The 16,535-nt window shown below is 39.2% G+C and overlaps 2 protein-coding genes across 3 annotated transcripts; one reads left to right on the top strand and one right to left on the bottom strand.

Moving 5' to 3' along the window:
- Positions 1 to 4,334: 4,334 nt before the first annotated feature.
- LOC128236699 (IST1 homolog) lies at positions 4,335 to 9,714 on the bottom strand. Its single transcript, XM_052951769.1, has 5 exons — positions 9,325 to 9,714; positions 8,016 to 8,400; positions 7,440 to 7,499; positions 6,770 to 6,932; positions 4,335 to 5,055 (listed from the first exon to the last, which is right to left on the bottom strand). The coding sequence occupies exons 1-5, from the start codon at positions 9,591 to 9,593 to the stop codon at positions 4,901 to 4,903; spliced, it is 1,032 nt and encodes a 343-aa protein (XP_052807729.1). The 5' UTR covers positions 9,594 to 9,714; the 3' UTR covers positions 4,335 to 4,900.
- A 78-nt stretch (positions 9,715 to 9,792) lies between these two features.
- Positions 9,793 to 15,740, top strand: LOC128239453 (lambda-crystallin-like). Of its 2 annotated transcripts, none has more exons than XM_052956090.1 (6): positions 9,793 to 9,827; positions 12,571 to 12,805; positions 13,058 to 13,219; positions 14,518 to 14,712; positions 15,058 to 15,163; positions 15,488 to 15,740. In XM_052956090.1, exons 2-6 carry the CDS (start codon positions 12,596 to 12,598, stop codon positions 15,709 to 15,711), a joined length of 897 nt encoding a protein of 298 aa, XP_052812050.1. In that variant the 5' UTR covers positions 9,793 to 9,827; positions 12,571 to 12,595; the 3' UTR covers positions 15,712 to 15,740. The 2 variants fall into 2 exon arrangements, with proteins under 2 accessions (XP_052812050.1, XP_052812049.1); XM_052956089.1 differs by lacking the exon at positions 9,793 to 9,827 and adding an exon at positions 12,195 to 12,307.
- Positions 15,741 to 16,535: the final 795 nt, after the last annotated feature.

The raw sequence follows: 16,535 nt of genomic DNA, 5'->3' as shown, positions 1-16,535 counted from the left end.
TGCCGTACATAGAAATGACGTCACTCATAACGTACATGTACATCAATAACCAGGCCCAAATATCACAAATATACACAGGTCAAATCTCAATAGTTTGCTCTTTTAAAAAACATATTTTCTCCTAGAATGTGACATTTTTGTCAATATGTGAAGGACGACTAGCTCGAAGGCAAACAATGCGCAAAGGTGTAATTCTTAAAGATTGAGTTGTGCTCAATTAAATTTTTGCTGTAGAGTATTTTTTCTTCAGAATTTTGACCAAAGTTTTTGATTAGCATATTCATGGCATGCGCTTTGAAAAGGTTAAACAAATACAGATGTTGAATAACTGTTGATTGTATGTGGTAAAGTTAGATTGAGACTGAGATTTGACTTGAGTGATATTGTGACATTAACTATTCGATCTGCTTTCAAACCAAACTCGGTTTGTGAAAAGAAAACGGTCACTGCCTTGAGAAAGAATTAAAATGTGGTTAAAACTAAAGAAACCGGTCATTGCCTTGAGAAAGGATTATAATGTGATTAAAGCCAAAGAAAACGGTCACTGCCTTGAGAAAGGATTATAATGTGGTTAAAGCCAAAGTAACCGGTCACTGCATTGAGAAAGGATTATAATGTGGTTAAAGCCAAAGAAAACGGTCACTGCCTTGAGAAAGGATTATAATGTGGTTAAAGCCAAAGTAACCGGTCATTGCCTTGAGAAAGGATTATAATGTGGTTAAAGCCAAAGAAAACGGTCACTGCCTTGAGAAAGGATTATAATGTGGTTAAAGCCAAAGTAACCGGTCACTGCCGTGAGAAAGGATTATAATGTGGTTAAAGCCAAAGAAACCGGTCACTGCCTTGAGAAAGGATTATAATGTGGTTAAAGCCAAAGTAACCGGTCACTGCCTTGAGAAAGGATTATAATGTGGTTAAAGCCAAAGTAACCGGTTATGCCTTGAGAAAGGATTATAGTGTGGTTAAAGCCAAAGAAACCGGTCACAAGTGTTTGCTTATCAAAGTTGAGAATATGTACGTACACAATGAAACCAAGTTTGTTAGAAAATGGAACAATGATTAACTAAAACGATATGGCAGGGTAATGAACTTGTGTGATACAGTATGCCTATAAACATAGTAACCAGGTTTGGTAAAGATTGCCTAACAAATGCTTAAGACAAGGACAAGGTCAGTTTGGCCGAACATTTAAGTGAAATGGCTCGTTATTATCATACTCGTCTGAGATAGTATGCTAGACAACTGAGGATGGGCATGTACGAAGTTACAGAAAGGACAAAGTCAATAAAACGAATGAAACCCAATTCAGGATTGACTGAAACAAACTGGGTGGGTTGTCATATTAATGGATGATATTGTATGCATATAAACAACACTACCAAGTTAAGAAACGATTGCAGAAGGAAATACCTAGTTAGACAGTGGACAAGGATAACCTTGGTCCACTGTTGACGACAACAGGTTAAAACCAAAATTGTAAAATATTGAACAGGGAAGCTAGGAGCCGATATTGTCTTTAGAAACTAAAGCACAACAGCTCGGTAGTGCTTTTTATAGTTCAGCCCAATGCATATACTATATCAATATTACCGAATACATAAGTATTTCGCAAGAAAGTTCATTAGCTAAAATACTTTTAATAAAAATTATTCACATTTCCAGAGGCGGTAAACCCAGAGAGGTTAGTTGCAAAGGTAAGTTGCAAAGGTAAAGTGTACAGGTAAGGTGTAATGGTATGGTGAAAAGGTAAGATGGATATGTTAGGTGCAAAGGTAAGATAGATATGTAAGGTGCAAAGGTAAGATGGATATGTTAGCTGCAAAGGTAAGATGGATGTGTAAGATGGATGTGTAAGGTGCAAAGGTAAGATGGATATGTAAGGTGCAAAGGTAAGATGGACATGTAAGGTGCAAAGGTAAGATGGATATGTAAGGTGCAAAGGTAAGATGGACATGTAAGGTGAAAAGGTAAGATGGATATGTTAGGTGCAAAGGTAAGATAGATATGTAAGGTGCAAAGGTAAGATGGACATGTAAGGTGCAAAGGTAAGATGGATGTGTAAGATGGATGTGTAAGGTGCAAAGGTAAGATGGATATGTAAGGTGCAAAGGTAAGATGGACATGTAAGGTGCAAAGGTAAGATGGATATGTAAGGTGCAAAGGTAAGATGGACATGTAAGGTGAAAAGGTAAGATGGATATGTAAGGTGCAAAGGTAAGATAGATATGTAAGGTGCAAAGGTAAGATGGATATGTTAGCTGCAAAGGTAAGATGGATGTGTAAGATGGATGTGTAAGGTGCAAAGGTAAGATGGATATGTAAGGTGCAAAGGTAAGATGGACATGTAAGGTGCAAAGGTAAGATGGATATGTAAGGTGCAAAGGTAAGATGGACATGTAAGGTGAAAAGGTAAGATGGATATGTTAGGTGCAAAGGTAAGATAGATATGTAAGGTGCAAAGGTAAGATGGACATGTAAGGTGCAAAGGTAAGATGGACATGTAAGGTGCAAAGGTAAGATGGATGTGTAAGATGGATGTGTAAGGTGCAAAGGTAAGATGGACATGTTAGGTGCAAAGGTAAGATGGACATGTAAGGTGCAAAGGTAAGATGGATATGTAAGGTGCAAAGGTAAGATGGACATGTAAGGTGCAAAGGTAAGATGGACATGTAAGGTGCAAAGGTAAGATGGATGTGTAAGATGGATGTGTAAGGTGCAAAGGTAAGATGGACATGTTAGGTGCAAAGGTAAGATGGACATGTTAGGTGCAAAGGTAAGATGGACATATTAGGTGCAAAGATAAGATGGACATGTAAGGTGCAAAGCTAAGATGGACATGTTAGGTGCAAAGGTAAGATGGACATGTAAGGTGTAAAGGTAAGATGGACATGTTAGGTGCAAAGGTAAGATGGATATGTAAGGTGCAAAGGTAAGATGGATATGTAAGGTGCAAAGGTAAGATGGACATGTAAGGTGCAAAGGTAAGATGGACATGTAAGGTGCAAAGGTAAGATGGACATGTTAGGTGCAAAGGTAAGATGGACATGTTAGGTGCAAAGGTAAGATGGACATGTAAGGTGCAAAGGTACGATGGACGTGTAAGGTGCAAAGGTAAGAAGGACATGTAAGGTGCAAAGGTAGGATGGACATGTAAGGTGCAATGGTAAGATGGACATGTAAGGTGCAAAGGTAAGATTGACGTGTAAGGTGCAAAGGTAAGATGGACATGTTAGGTGCAAAGGTAAGATGGACATGTAAGGTGCAATGGTAAGATGGACATGTAAGGTGCAAAGGTAAGGACATGTAAGGTACAAAGGTAAGATTGACGTGTAAGGTGCAAAGGTAAGATGGAAAGGTAAGATGGAAAGTTGCAAAGATAAATAACTAAGAGGTGATTATTTAAGGGGAACAAAGGTAATGTACAAATGTAAGGTGATAAGGTAGGGGAAAAGGTAAGGTGCTAAGGTAAGGTGCTGAGGTAAGGTAGAAAGGTAGTGTGATAAGGTTAGGTGCTAAGGTAGGGTGCTAAGGTAAGGTGATAAGGTAGGGGCAAAGGTAAGGTGCAAGGTAATGTGCTAGGTATGGTACAAAGGTAAGGTACAAAGGTAAGGTGCTAAGGTAGGGGCTTAGGTTAGGTGCTAAGGTAGGGGGTAAGGTTAGGGGCTAAGGTAGGGGGTAAGGTTAGGTGCTACAGTTGGGGGTATTGTAAGGTGCTTAGGTAGGGGGTCAGGTTATGTGCTAAGGTAGGGGGTAATGTAAGGTGCTAAGGTATAGGGTAAGGTTAAGTGCTAATGTAGGGGGTAAGGTTAGGTGCTAAGGTAAGGGGGTAAGGTAAGGTATCAAGTGGGGGGTAAGATAAGGTGCTAAGGTAGGGCCGGGCTGGGATAAGGTCAGGCGTAAAGTGGGGGGTAAGGTTAGGTGTTAATGTAGGGGGTAAGATTAGGTGCTAATGTAGGGGGTAAGTTTAGGTGCTAGGGTAGGGGTAAGGTGTAAAGTGGGGGGTAAGGTTAGGTGCTAATGTAGGGGTAAGGCTAGGTGTAAAGTGGGGGGGGGTAAAGTTAGGTGCTAAGGTAGGGGGTAAGGTAAGGTGTAAAGTGGGGGGGGGGGTAAGGTTAGGTGCTAAGGTAGGTTTAGGTAAGGTGCTGAGGTAGGGGGTAAGGTAAGGTGCTGAAATAAGGTTCTTAAGCAGATGCAGAGGTAAGGTGCTAAGGTAGGGTTTTAGTTTACCTTTGCAAAAAAATAGAGAGACTAATGACTTCAAAGGCTTTACAGATTAATTAACATTAAAAGTACACAACTGATAAATACATAAACAGACAGAACAACGACAAACATGAAGAAAAAAACAGTTTATTATACAATATTTAAACATTAAAGAACAGATTCTGACTAATTTACTGACTTTTCCCTAAAACAATTTTTTGAATAGTAATAATAGTAATAGGCTTTTCAATCAAATGATGAATAGATAATACACAATGATTGCTCTGCAAAAATCAACACTTTTAGACCCTCTTTAAAATCATGAAACATCTAAATACGGTACATCAGTTCAGTGCTTTTTTCAATATTACTAAAACCAGTGTAATTGAGCTTTACAAAACCAAGAAAGATTTCTAATGTTGTCACTGATCAATGTTTTATCAAGTATGGCAGAGATTACCATACCAGTGATATAATAGAATCACACTCTCATTCTTATATTAAATATGTATACACGATCAAAATCATCACTAATTACCAATGTATATGCTCATTTGAAGTACAAATCACTGTGGTGTCTCATCAAAATTCACAACACAGTGCACTAAAAGAAATACATATCAAGTACTGTACATGATGTTATTATATCCTAAATCATCAACCATACACATGCAAGTCTATGTCTTATGTATGCTGTCTACTTTTTCCTCTTCAACTCCTCAAACCTGCGCGACAGGTCATCAAAGTCGACGTCCTCACCCCCCGCAGATGATGCCCCAGGGGGGTCGGGCAGAGTACTGTTGGGCACAGCAGGCAGGTCGGGGAAACTGTCCATATTGTTCTGGGAGGGCACTAAAACAAAATGGTAGGAATCATTGTCACGGCGACATGATAATTGGCAGATGGCAAAGTTAAGACATTATAAACATGACAGCAGCCTCTCAGTGATATTGTTTTGCTTTACCATATAAATTATACTGAACTTCTATTGAATAAAATAAACATGTACATCTAGGGCCTTTTTACATAGGCATCTTAAATTAAAATTGTACCTTTTCCTTAAATTCATCAATTTCCTTAACTGTGTTATTTTACTGTTACAAAATAGTATGTTAAGTGATATTCTGCAATTAAAATATGGTAACATAATTCCTTTAAATGAAAACACAATTTTAATGAATTATCTTTTTCAAGAAATATAACAATTCAAAACTTTACACTTATTTTTCTTAAGATACTTCTGTAATACGGATCCTGAAATATTCTTCTACAGCAGAAAAGTATTAATATGAGAATGAATAATGAGGTTGTGAAGCACTACTTGTATGTGTTTGTTTGGACTACTTTTTGTGCACCATGTCATCACGGTATGAGTACAAATCAATGAATCAATGACAAGTTCAAAATTGTACGTTCAAAATCACAAGAATGTAGCCCAGTGAGATTTTAGTGGTTTACAACCTATCACTTACCATTGACCAATTATCTCCCTTTTTGTAAATTGACCACTTACTCCAAAACCAGTTTTGGTTGGACAAAGCTATTTTTAGAAAACCAGTTTGATGAGAGCCTTTGTCCAGAACAGGTCATTGTGGCAGACATGTTTATTTTAAGAAGTTTTAAATAAGGATCTTGGATCATTTTATATTTGGTATGTATTCACTTATGATTTGATATTATTATAAATGATAACCATTATGTTGCATTTATTCTGAATTTGTGTTTTGGACAATTCCAAGTAAATTACATATTTTCCTGAGATGGTTGAAATGGCAGTTACTTTGACACCCAGTTTAGTGCATGATTTGTTTATGCAATGATTAACTTCAGACCATAACAGCACTGTGAGAGATGTATGACAATGAGAGCTAGAGATGTTGCTGTGCTGAGTTGTTGTTGATGGCACTTGATTCCATAAATCTGTAAGTAGGCAATGTGTATTGTATTGTGTGATATGAATTGTTTTCTGAATCATGTTTTATTGTTTTATCCATATTTATGTTAACTGGCCACTAGACACATAAATACAGTATTATGAGACTATTGAATATAAGGATGTGTAATAACTGTTATCAAATAACAACAGTAAGATATGTCAAGTATTATAGTTCTCATTTATTTATTATTGTATATTGTCTATTTTCAGTGTGTTGACATATTCGACTACGACTATTAGAGTATTAGACTATTTGAGTGTTTGATTACTGTTATACCATGCACGTATTGATTGGACATTAAAGATATGTGAACCCTCGACACCTTGTGTGATTTTTCCCCTTATAAGTAACAATACATATAAGTGTGGTGGGACACCAAAGGTTATAAGAACATTATTCATACAAATATTTGTGAGCCTATAGACAGATTAAAGTATCAACAATTTCACTTCAATTCCACTACTTTTAAGTTGCAACTGTTACATGTGCATGTAGGTACATGTTTAAGAACACATACATGACATGTTTGGTAGGTCTCTTATGGTTATGATATCAACTGTTTTAAACAAATACTATATAAGTTTGAAGAAATTAGTCAAAATACCTGTGTACATAATAAGTTAACTTACTAGGACTGTTATGAGAGGATGTGTAAGGAGGTGGAGGCGAGTGTTCCTGACCACCAGCAGGGGCTGAGGGGGATAGGCCTCCAGATGCGCCACCAGGGGGGTAGCCTGCGTAGCCAGAGGGTGGCGTGTTGGGCACAGGTGGAGGGGCAGACTTGTAACCTTCCTGGAATGAAAAAATAAAAAAGCTGTTAGTCAGATTACACTTCGGATCATTATGTCTCCTTAAATATATGGTAATATTATGATTACTTTCCTTGTTCAGAAGTGTAAAAAAATATTAGACTTTTCGGTTTTTATTAGACTTTTCGTTTTTTTTTCTAAAATTAACCAAAAAATTTTTACCCAAACTAGTACAAATTTAGCATGTATGCAGTGTTGGAAATTAGCATAAGCCTGCAAGCCATGCACTGGCAAAATGTTTTTCTTGGCTTGCTCAAATTCTGAATTTTATATAGCAGGGCTAGTTAAAAAAATTGATACCAAGCAAAAGTAGAAGAATTCGGGCTTGTTCATCCAAGTCTAATTTCAATGCCTTTGCATGCTCTAATTACATCAACACATCTTATGTCTTGCCAGTCAGCCAGAAACTGAGAATAAATATAAACTACAAGTTTAAAATTGAGTATCATTTTTTACTTCCAAAAGGCTCAATTTTTTTAGAATTACTCACTGAAGGATACTGTTGCTGGGGAGGTGGATAGTACATGGCTCCCTGGTTGGGTGGAGGAGGCTGCAACAGAGATACGACATGTATGATACTGGTATATGAACTCCTGTTTCACCAACCATTCCAAGGCAGTGACCCCAATATATATTGATAAAGATGTTGATGTTTGATTTGTCTGTGTTGTTTGAACATGTACATAGTGTGTTTCTAGTTCAGTGTTTTTGAGCATTTAATCATGGTCAATGTAAAATGTATGGGCTTGTACCTGTGTATGATTGCAATATTATCATTTATCACAACAGCAATCAATATTATTTTCATTCTAACAGTACATTTAATAAATGATTAGTTAAGATATTAATACTAATTCGAAATGATTTGTAACTAGAGAAACAACATCAATGATACTGAAAATAAGTATATATATATATATATACAATATTGTGCATCACATGTAAAAGCCAGAAAAAATACAATTAGGTCATTACGTCGTATAAAAAATGCATATCCCTTTCAAGTTACTGACTGTAATCATATTATAGATCAGTTTAGAATGAGGCATGTGCATAATGAGCTTACCTGTGACTGTGCAGGATAGGGCTGGAGAATGCCTGTGCCCCCACCCCCTCCACCAGCTCCTCCCCCGGGTTTCCTGTTCTCATCAAGGTCAATCAGAAGATTCTCTGCAGCAAATATCTCATCCTGACTCATCACTGTTGGATCTGCCTCAAATGGTACATTGTATGATTTAGCTATTTCAATCATATATCTCTCAATCAATATTTTTGGTGGAGCCTGAACGCCAAGTTTATGCATCACTTTTTCACTAACATTGTTCAACTCTTTGCCATACTTGATGGTCAGTTGGTCAGCAATGGTCTTCATCTCTGGGACATCTGTTTGTAACCGAGGTGCTGCCCATATAAGACTTGAAATGGCTTCCTCCAAGCCTGGATCAAGTTCCCTAAAAGGAAAAACATGAACTTTTGATTTCTGTATTACACATTGTTTTTGTTTTAATATACATAAATAATCAATGATGTCAAAAACCCTAGAAGCTGACAATTGTTTGTTTACTGGTTATTGCAAAAAAAATTCACTTTTGTGATCTTATATTTATAAGGACTGTATATCTTACTACCAGTATTGTAAAATTATAATGTGTGTACAAGGGCTTTGAGGATGGGTGTTGACACCAGATATTTAAGAAATGATGCATTTTAACATGTGATTGTTACCAGGTGATGTGGTATAATTGACATGACTCCTAACCATGACTCATATAATTTTTTGGGGAGCATGTTTTTTTGAGCTGAGAGTGAGGCTTACCAGGGAATTATAAAAAATGTCAAATAGATAAACAATCCCAAACACCTATTATTGTACCTCTATTCTATGATGTCCATTCATAGTGACTAAAGGTAGTTTGAGATAGCCACACTTAGTCAGCTGACTATTTAGTTTAAACTTTATTTAATTTTTCAACTATTGTGAAACAAGCTATTACAACTTATATTATCCCCATCTTGCGCGAGAGTGTGGTCTTGTGTTGTGGGGAAATCGGTGTACCTGGAGAAAACCCACTTGTCCAGCTTGGTGACCACTAACTAAACTCACATGCGCCCAGGCCAGGAATCGAACCCGGGTCGCATTGGTGAGAAGCGAGTGTGCTAACCACTGCGCTAACCGGACAACCAAGCTTACTATTTCATGTTACATGTATTAAACTTTAAGGAAAAAAAACTATTCAAGAGAAGCCAAGAAACCAAGTGTTTATGGGAGCACACTTATTAAATTCAGCTCAACATCTTGTAATTTGTGAGGATGAAGGTTAAAATACCTTTATTTCGTAAAAATAAACTTACAAAAAATAAACATTTTGACCTACTTTTGTGTCTGAACCAGGCCAAATCTGGCCAGCAGCAGGTCACAGTACATCTCTAGGAGTTCCATCGCTTCCACGATGTAATCTTCCCGGATGATGTGCTCCACCCTGATCCGTGCCCGGTCATCCTTAGCTGAAGAAATGTAGTCGGCTATTTCTTTCCTGGCTTTCTGACCTATTTCAGTCTTTTTTTTCTCAAGCAACTTCAGCCTGTTTATTGTCAGTCTCAGATTTGTCTTGAGCTTATTGTAGTTTGTAGAACTGCTAAACATGGTTATTGCTTTGAGTTCTTACGAAAATATGAATAAAACACACCATGCATCAAACAAAATGAAATAAATTTTGAAATAGTCACAAGATTCTGACTGTTTGTTGATGTTTCATCTACTTCCGTGTTTGCCAAATATTGTTCCGAATAGTACAAGAAAGGTTACATCCCACTATACAACTATGGTGTTAATTGTACAAACGCAAAAAACGGACCGTGAAGGGGGAGTTTATAAAAGGTAAGCAGTTTTTTAATATTCTAACAAAGTGATATGTTTTAGTATGAAAAATCAGCATGATGCTTGTTCATTGCGTTAACAGCATTGTTTTAGACTAGTAACATACTATATACCGTATATCACGGCTTGTATCGCCTGTTATTGTTCCATTAATATTACGTACGTATCGATGCTCTCTGCAATATACGTGTCAGTTAAGCTTTATCTGATGCACATATAACGTGCATTAAGCTTTATGAGAATGATTCATGTTACCTTATTTAGCTGATTACTTGAAATAACGTTCACCTTAAACTGACAGCCGTAGCACGGTACGTGTAGAAACAGACTTCATTACTTGTTGTCGAAATATCGCTTCCTAGTAAAGAATAGTTAACATAAAGTATATTGAACCAGCTAAAGGGTCATCTATGATGTTTGTTCACTGAATTTTGAGTTATGTCCCTGGGATCTTGCCATTGACCACGCTTTAGGATCAGGAATGACCACGCCCAGGTATCTAGGATGACAACGCCCGGGAATCATGATTGACCACGCCCTGGGATCAGGGTTCACCACGCCCTGGGGCCAGGGTTAAGAACTCCACGATATTCGGGTTGCAACGCCCTTGGAACACGTCTAACCACGCACTGGGATCAGGGTTTGGCACGCCATGGGATCAGGGTTGACAACTCCCCGATATTCGGGTTGCCACGCCCTTGGATCAGGTCTGATCACGAACTGGGATCAGGATGGACCAAACCCTGGGATCAGGGTTGACAACTACCCGATATTCGGGTTGCCACGCCCTTGGATCAGGTCTGACCACGCCATGGGAACAGGGTTGACAACTTCCTGATATTCGGGTTGTCACGCCTTGGGATCAGGGTAGACCACGCCATGGGACCAGGGTTGACAACTCCCTAATATTCGGACTGAACACGCCCTGGGGTCAGGGTCGACCACACTCTGGGATCAGGTTTGACAACTCCCCGATATTCGGGTTGCCACTTCCTGAGATCAGGATTAACTACGTCCTGGGATCAGGGTTGACCAAACCCTGGGATCAGGGTTGACAACTACCCAATATTCGGGATGCCACGCCCTTGGATCAGGTCTGACCACGCCATGGGAACAGGGTTGACGACTCCCTGATATTCACGCCCTGGGATCAGGGTTTACCAAGCCCTGTGATCAGGGTTGAACACGCCCTGGGATCAGGTTTGACAACTTTCTGATATTCGGGTTGCCACACCCTGGGCTCAGGGTTGACAATGCACTGGGATTATGGTTGACAACTCCCTGATATTCGGGTTGACCACGCCCTGGGATTAGGGTTTACCAAGCCCTGTGATCAGGGCTGACCATGCCCTGGGATCAGGTTTGACAACTTCCTGATATTCGGGTTGACCACGCCCTGGGATTAGGGTTTACCAAGCCCTGGGATCAGGGTTGACACCTTCCTGATATTCGGGTTGCCACACCCTGGGATCAGGGTTGACCACGCCCTGGGATTAGGATTGACAACTTCCTGATATTCGGATTGCCACACCCTGGGATCAGGGTTAACCACGCCCTGGGATTAGGGTTGACAACTCCCTGATATTCGGGTTGACCACGCCCTGGGATTAGGGTTTATCAAGCCCTGTGATCAGGGTTGACCATGCCCTGGGATAAGGGTTGACAACTCCCTGGGATTAGGGTTTACCAAGCCCAGTTATCAGGGTTGACCACCCCCTAGGATCAGGGTTGACCACGCCCTGGGATTAGAGTTGACAACTTCCTGATATTCGGATTGCCACGCTCTGGGATCAGGGTCGACCACGCCCCGGGATCAGGTTTGACAACTTCCTGATATTCGGGTTGCCACACCCTAGGATCAGGGTTGCCACGCCTTGGGATTAGGGTTGACAAATCCCTGATATTCGGGTTGCCACGCGATGGGATCAGGGTTGACCACGCCATGGAATCAGGGTTCACAACGCCCTGGGATCAGGGTTCACCACGCCCTGGTATCAAGGTTGACCACGCCGTTTGATCATGGTTGACCACGTCATGGGATCAGTGTTGACCACGCCATGGGATTAGCTTTGACAACGCCCTGATATTTGGGTTGACCACACCCTGGGATCAGGGTTGACTATGCCCTGCTATTCGGGTTGACTACGCCCTTGGATCAGGGCTGACCATGCCATGGGATCAGGGTTGACCACTAGTTAGACACTGACCTGCATTATGCACATAATGGCTTTTAATAGAAGAATTAGATCGCCACATTATAACTGTAGCACTAAAAGTAAACATGAATTTGAATACATTACAACTCGTTATTTCAATGATACCTAATTATTGTACACAATGTACTATTATCGCTTATCAACAACTGAGATAAGACAGAACTCAACTTCATTAGTGAACGCAACAGAATAATCACCTATCGTTCAAAAGACTGTGCCATCAAATATCAAAATGAACAGAGAAAAAATAGGAATTATAGGAAGGTAACTATATCGCAATGATTCTAAGTGATCGACGGTATTTTTCAAATAAATCCGGGAAATATAGAATCCTCCATGAGTTAAACATTGGCAACCACTGCAACACGTTTTCTGATGAAAATGACGACATGCTAATTTCGTTTTTATAGTATACACGTATTAACAACTAGGGATCGACACCTTTTTTAACACAGTGCAAGTAGATTATGATGTCGATACTGATTGATACGTTAGCTATACTGTTTTACACCAACATACATTTCCAGTGGGCTTATTGGGCGAAGCTGGTCAATGCTGTTCGCGGCGGCGGACTTCGATGTCGAAATGTACGACATTGACGAGAAACAACTGCAGGGCGCCATGGCGGAGGTGCGCACACAGCTGGCGGAACTTGAGCGGCTCGGCCTCCTCCGTGGAAAACTGAGCGCGGAACAGCAGTTCAGCAACATCCGGACCACCAGCGAGTTCGAAGATTGTGTGCGGGGTGCATTCTATGTTCAGGCAAGTTTCGGCTCATGTAACAATTTGGAATTTTGCTTTGCATAATAGAAACAAAATATGACCTCAAATGATCGATGCTGACATTTTCTGCTTGAACTGCATTGGTACATTTCTTTTCGAAAGTCAATACATCTATAATGTAAAGAACGCCACAAACCGCAATATGAATATGTCCTTATACTTTTAGAATGTTTGGTTATAAGGGAAAGTGTTTATCGAGTTTCATACAATAAAATGATTTTTCAACGACAGGAATGTGTTCCGGAAAACATAGAATTAAAGAACGCTGTGCACACGCGGGCTGATGCCGTCATGAGTGATACATGCATCCTGGCGTCCTCAACCAGCGCGCTACTTCCGTCACGCCTGGCCGCCGACATCAAACACAAGAACCGGTTTATTGTAGCGCATCCGGTAGGTTGGTCGTTTTGCTGTGTTACGAAGACGAAATCAGGCACAATTCTAAGAATTATGTGCAAGTCATTTGCCATTGATTGTCAACTGCAGCAAAACTGCTTGTTATTTACAATTGGGTGAAATACTTCCAAGTTGCATAAATTTACATGTGACAAATGTTTCCTTTTCACTCCTTGTATGTTCCACTTAGTATTCAGCAAACTTTATCTATTAAGTGTCAGGCAATAATACTTATAATGCCTTACTTCATATTCCTTTTATCATGGAGCTCATATTTTTATTCTGCTTGTGTGATCATACGGCATCACTTCTTTTAAAGGGACTGTACACCAATTTGGCACCAAAAAAGTTTTTTTCTGTAAAGAATCTCAGGACAATTATTTAATAAAATGTTTTACTCTTTGATATCATAATTGTTCAAAACCCATACCAAAATGTAAAAAAATAATCGCGTCGGAGACCGGGTTCGAACCGGTGTCGCCAAAATTGCAGTCCTGTGCTGTATCCACTGTGCAACGGAGGCTTACTCTAAACAGTTGGAATATTTAAGCTATACAGTTTACCTAACATGGTCATATCATGTGATAAAATCGACTAGCCAATCACGCATACGGAATGAATTCTACTAGGTAGACATACCTAGTAATATTTTTAATGGAAAACACTAAAACAATTGCGAAAAATAAATTAATTGTAAACCATGTGGTACTTCAGTTAGTAAGTTCCAATGCATTGTACACATCGATACCAAGTTTATGTCAGTTTTCGACAATTTTGTCTTTTTGTTCGCTGTTTTATCATACGGAGTACAGTCCCTTTAAAGCATTATTCAACAATGGGATACGCCAGATCCTTTCAAAATGGTATGCCTATAGTTTGATGATGTCATGTTACTGAGTGATTTAAAGAGATTTAGAAGTGAAACAAAAATGATATCTCAATGTTTCAAAATATTCACTTCTGTTTCGTATTTTTCACTGTTCTAAAATTTTAGCCCGCTCTCATGTCCCAACTTAAACGTCAGTGCGCACAGGACTGCGACAAAAGCTCAATGACATCATTTCCGAAAAGACGTTACGTTCGGGAACAAATACAATTAATTTTCATTATACATACTTGTTTCGGTGTTAAATCGCAATAGTTTTCACCTCGTGAATACACATAGTAAATATTTCACCCGTGGGTACGCCACTTGTGTAATAGCCTTTGGTGCTTACTCGGTGAAATATATTGCGATCTTACAATTCACCTATATGTTATTATGACTATTAGAATAGTGAAACTGAACTTTTCAGACGAACCCACCGTTCTACGCGCCGCTGGTGGAGCTGGTACCCAGCCCGTGGACGGACAGTGACGTTGTTCCCAGCACCAAGGCGCTCATGGAGAAGATAGGCCAGGTACCAGTCGTCCTCAAGAAGGAGATAGAGGGGTTCGTGCTTAACCGGATACAGTACTCCATCATGCGGGAAGGATGGGGGCTCATAAAGGTTCGCCTTTTAGAAATGAAAAACGACTTGTTTGTTATGAAGACATACTATGTTAAAATTAATCTGAATTTTGTAAGACTAAAATAAAATTTGTTATCTGAATAAAAATTTAAAGATACGCATTTTATTATCTTTAATCAACATTATAGGTTAACAAGACAGTCAATGCTTCAATTCCTCTGTATTAGAACAACAGTCATCGCATAAAACAAGTTTTATACATAATATCAGTCTTAGCACAATTGCCTAAAAATTGAAGGTCACGTTGGGGAGAAAGCCAAGCCCTCTTATCAAGAAGGGGAGGCCACCATTGTATTCTCATAAACCGCATGTTTTGTCCTGTAGGACGGCATTGTTGATGTTGACGGCATTGACAAGGTGATGAGCGCGGGGCTTGGGCGTCGCTACGCTTTCATGGGGCCCTTTGAAACTGCACACCTTAACGCAGACGGTAATTACATGTATATACAAATATTCCCGTATGATGAAATAGTTCACATGTTGTAAAATGTTACACGTCGGTTCTTTGAGGCCGTGTGTGAACATACATGACACAATTTACTTGTATACTTGTAATAGATGACGTCAAATCATCACTCACTTAGTGAACTACATACATACTACATGTTAAGAAATATTTAGATTGCATCTATTACATTATATCAATATTTCCTATTTATTTTACAATTGGTGGTTCTTCACTAACTTTCTCAGTGAAAACATAGTCAAATTTCTGGTGACTGACGTTGTGAACATGTTTGCGTGTTTCCCGCAGGCATGAAAAATTACGCAGATCGGTACGCCACGATGATCGAGGGCGTCATGTCGACGCTCAAGTCCAACGACCGGTTCGGAGGGCCGGTGCTGGAGCAGATCCGCACGGAGCTGGAGGCCCGTATCCCTCTGTGTGACCTCCAAGAGCGGAGACAGTGGCGCGACCGCCGCCTTGCCGCGCTCACGCAACTTAACCAGCGCATTGACGCTGAGGACGCTAAATAATTTGTAGGGAAAACAAAAACACGTGTATTTCATTGTCATCTCTTGTTTTGTTATAAAATATATTATATGGTGTGTGTTTTTTTTAAGTTTTCTTCCATGACGTACATTTGTTTTATTCGCTATCACGAAAGAGTCGGTTTCGAAGTCTTGCTAAGAGTAGTGAATGTGAAATTGTATTTTTTTAGCTGTAGATCGCAGACTTAATACCGCAAATCGATTTCAGGCATTGTAAGATCTTTTTCTTTAATTGACGTGTTAAAAGAATAAGTGTGCTGGGGTTACAAACTGGGACGTATGGTATTTTGCGGTTTAAACAAGTGCGAATTAAAAAAATGTATTTAAATACGTTCATAATATTGCATCGGTAATGTGAATTTGAAAGCAAACACGAGACTCTTAAATAAAACTTGGTGATAAACCGAAGGGAATGCATAGTTATAGATAACAATGCAAAGAATGGAAATGTGCTGACTAAAAGACCATGCCTTATTTTATCTACTACAAATATAGTCAAAACGGGTTTTATTAGATTATTAATTAACTTTACATAATCAATAAACTTGCGAGCTGAAAGCAATGTTCATATTTCATAGAAACCGAAGGGAATGGATAGTTATAGATAACAATGCAAAGAATGGAAATGTGCTGACTAAAAGACCATGCCTTATTTTATCTACTACAAATATAGTCAAAACGGGTTTTATTAGATTATTAATTAACTTTACATAATCAATAAACTTGCGAGCTGAAAGCAATGTTCATATTTCATAGTATATGTATAGGTTTATCTGTTACTGTTATGAAACTAGCTAATTAAACACAAA

This window comes from Mya arenaria, chromosome 6 (genome assembly GCF_026914265.1).
Source record: "Mya arenaria isolate MELC-2E11 chromosome 6, ASM2691426v1".
NCBI lineage: Eukaryota > Metazoa > Mollusca > Bivalvia > Myida > Myidae > Mya > Mya arenaria.
This window is presented reverse-complemented; position numbering and strand designations above follow the sequence as displayed.

What these genes read in the sequence shown, in the direction of transcription:
- LOC128236699 (XM_052951769.1), bottom strand. Translation starts at nt 9,593, where the DNA reads ATGTTTAGCAGTTCTACAAACTACAATAAGCTCAAGACAAATCTGAGA. An exon ending in CCTATCCTGCACAGTCACAG is followed by an intron (nt 7,500 to 8,015) that starts GTAAGCTCATTA and finishes TCTCTGTTGCAG; the next exon opens with CCTCCTCCACCCAACCAGGG. An exon ending in ATCCTCTCATAACAGTCCTA is followed by an intron (nt 5,056 to 6,769) that starts GTAAGTTAACTT and finishes ATTTTGTTTTAG; the next exon opens with TGCCCTCCCAGAACAATATG.
- LOC128239453 (XM_052956089.1), top strand. Translation starts at nt 12,276, where the DNA reads ATGAACAGAGAAAAAATAGGAATTATAGGAAG. An exon ending in AAAATAGGAATTATAGGAAG is followed by an intron (nt 12,308 to 12,570) that starts GTAACTATATCG and finishes ATACATTTCCAG; the next exon opens with TGGGCTTATTGGGCGAAGCT. An exon ending in GGGGTGCATTCTATGTTCAG is followed by an intron (nt 12,806 to 13,057) that starts GCAAGTTTCGGC and finishes TTTCAACGACAG; the next exon opens with GAATGTGTTCCGGAAAACAT.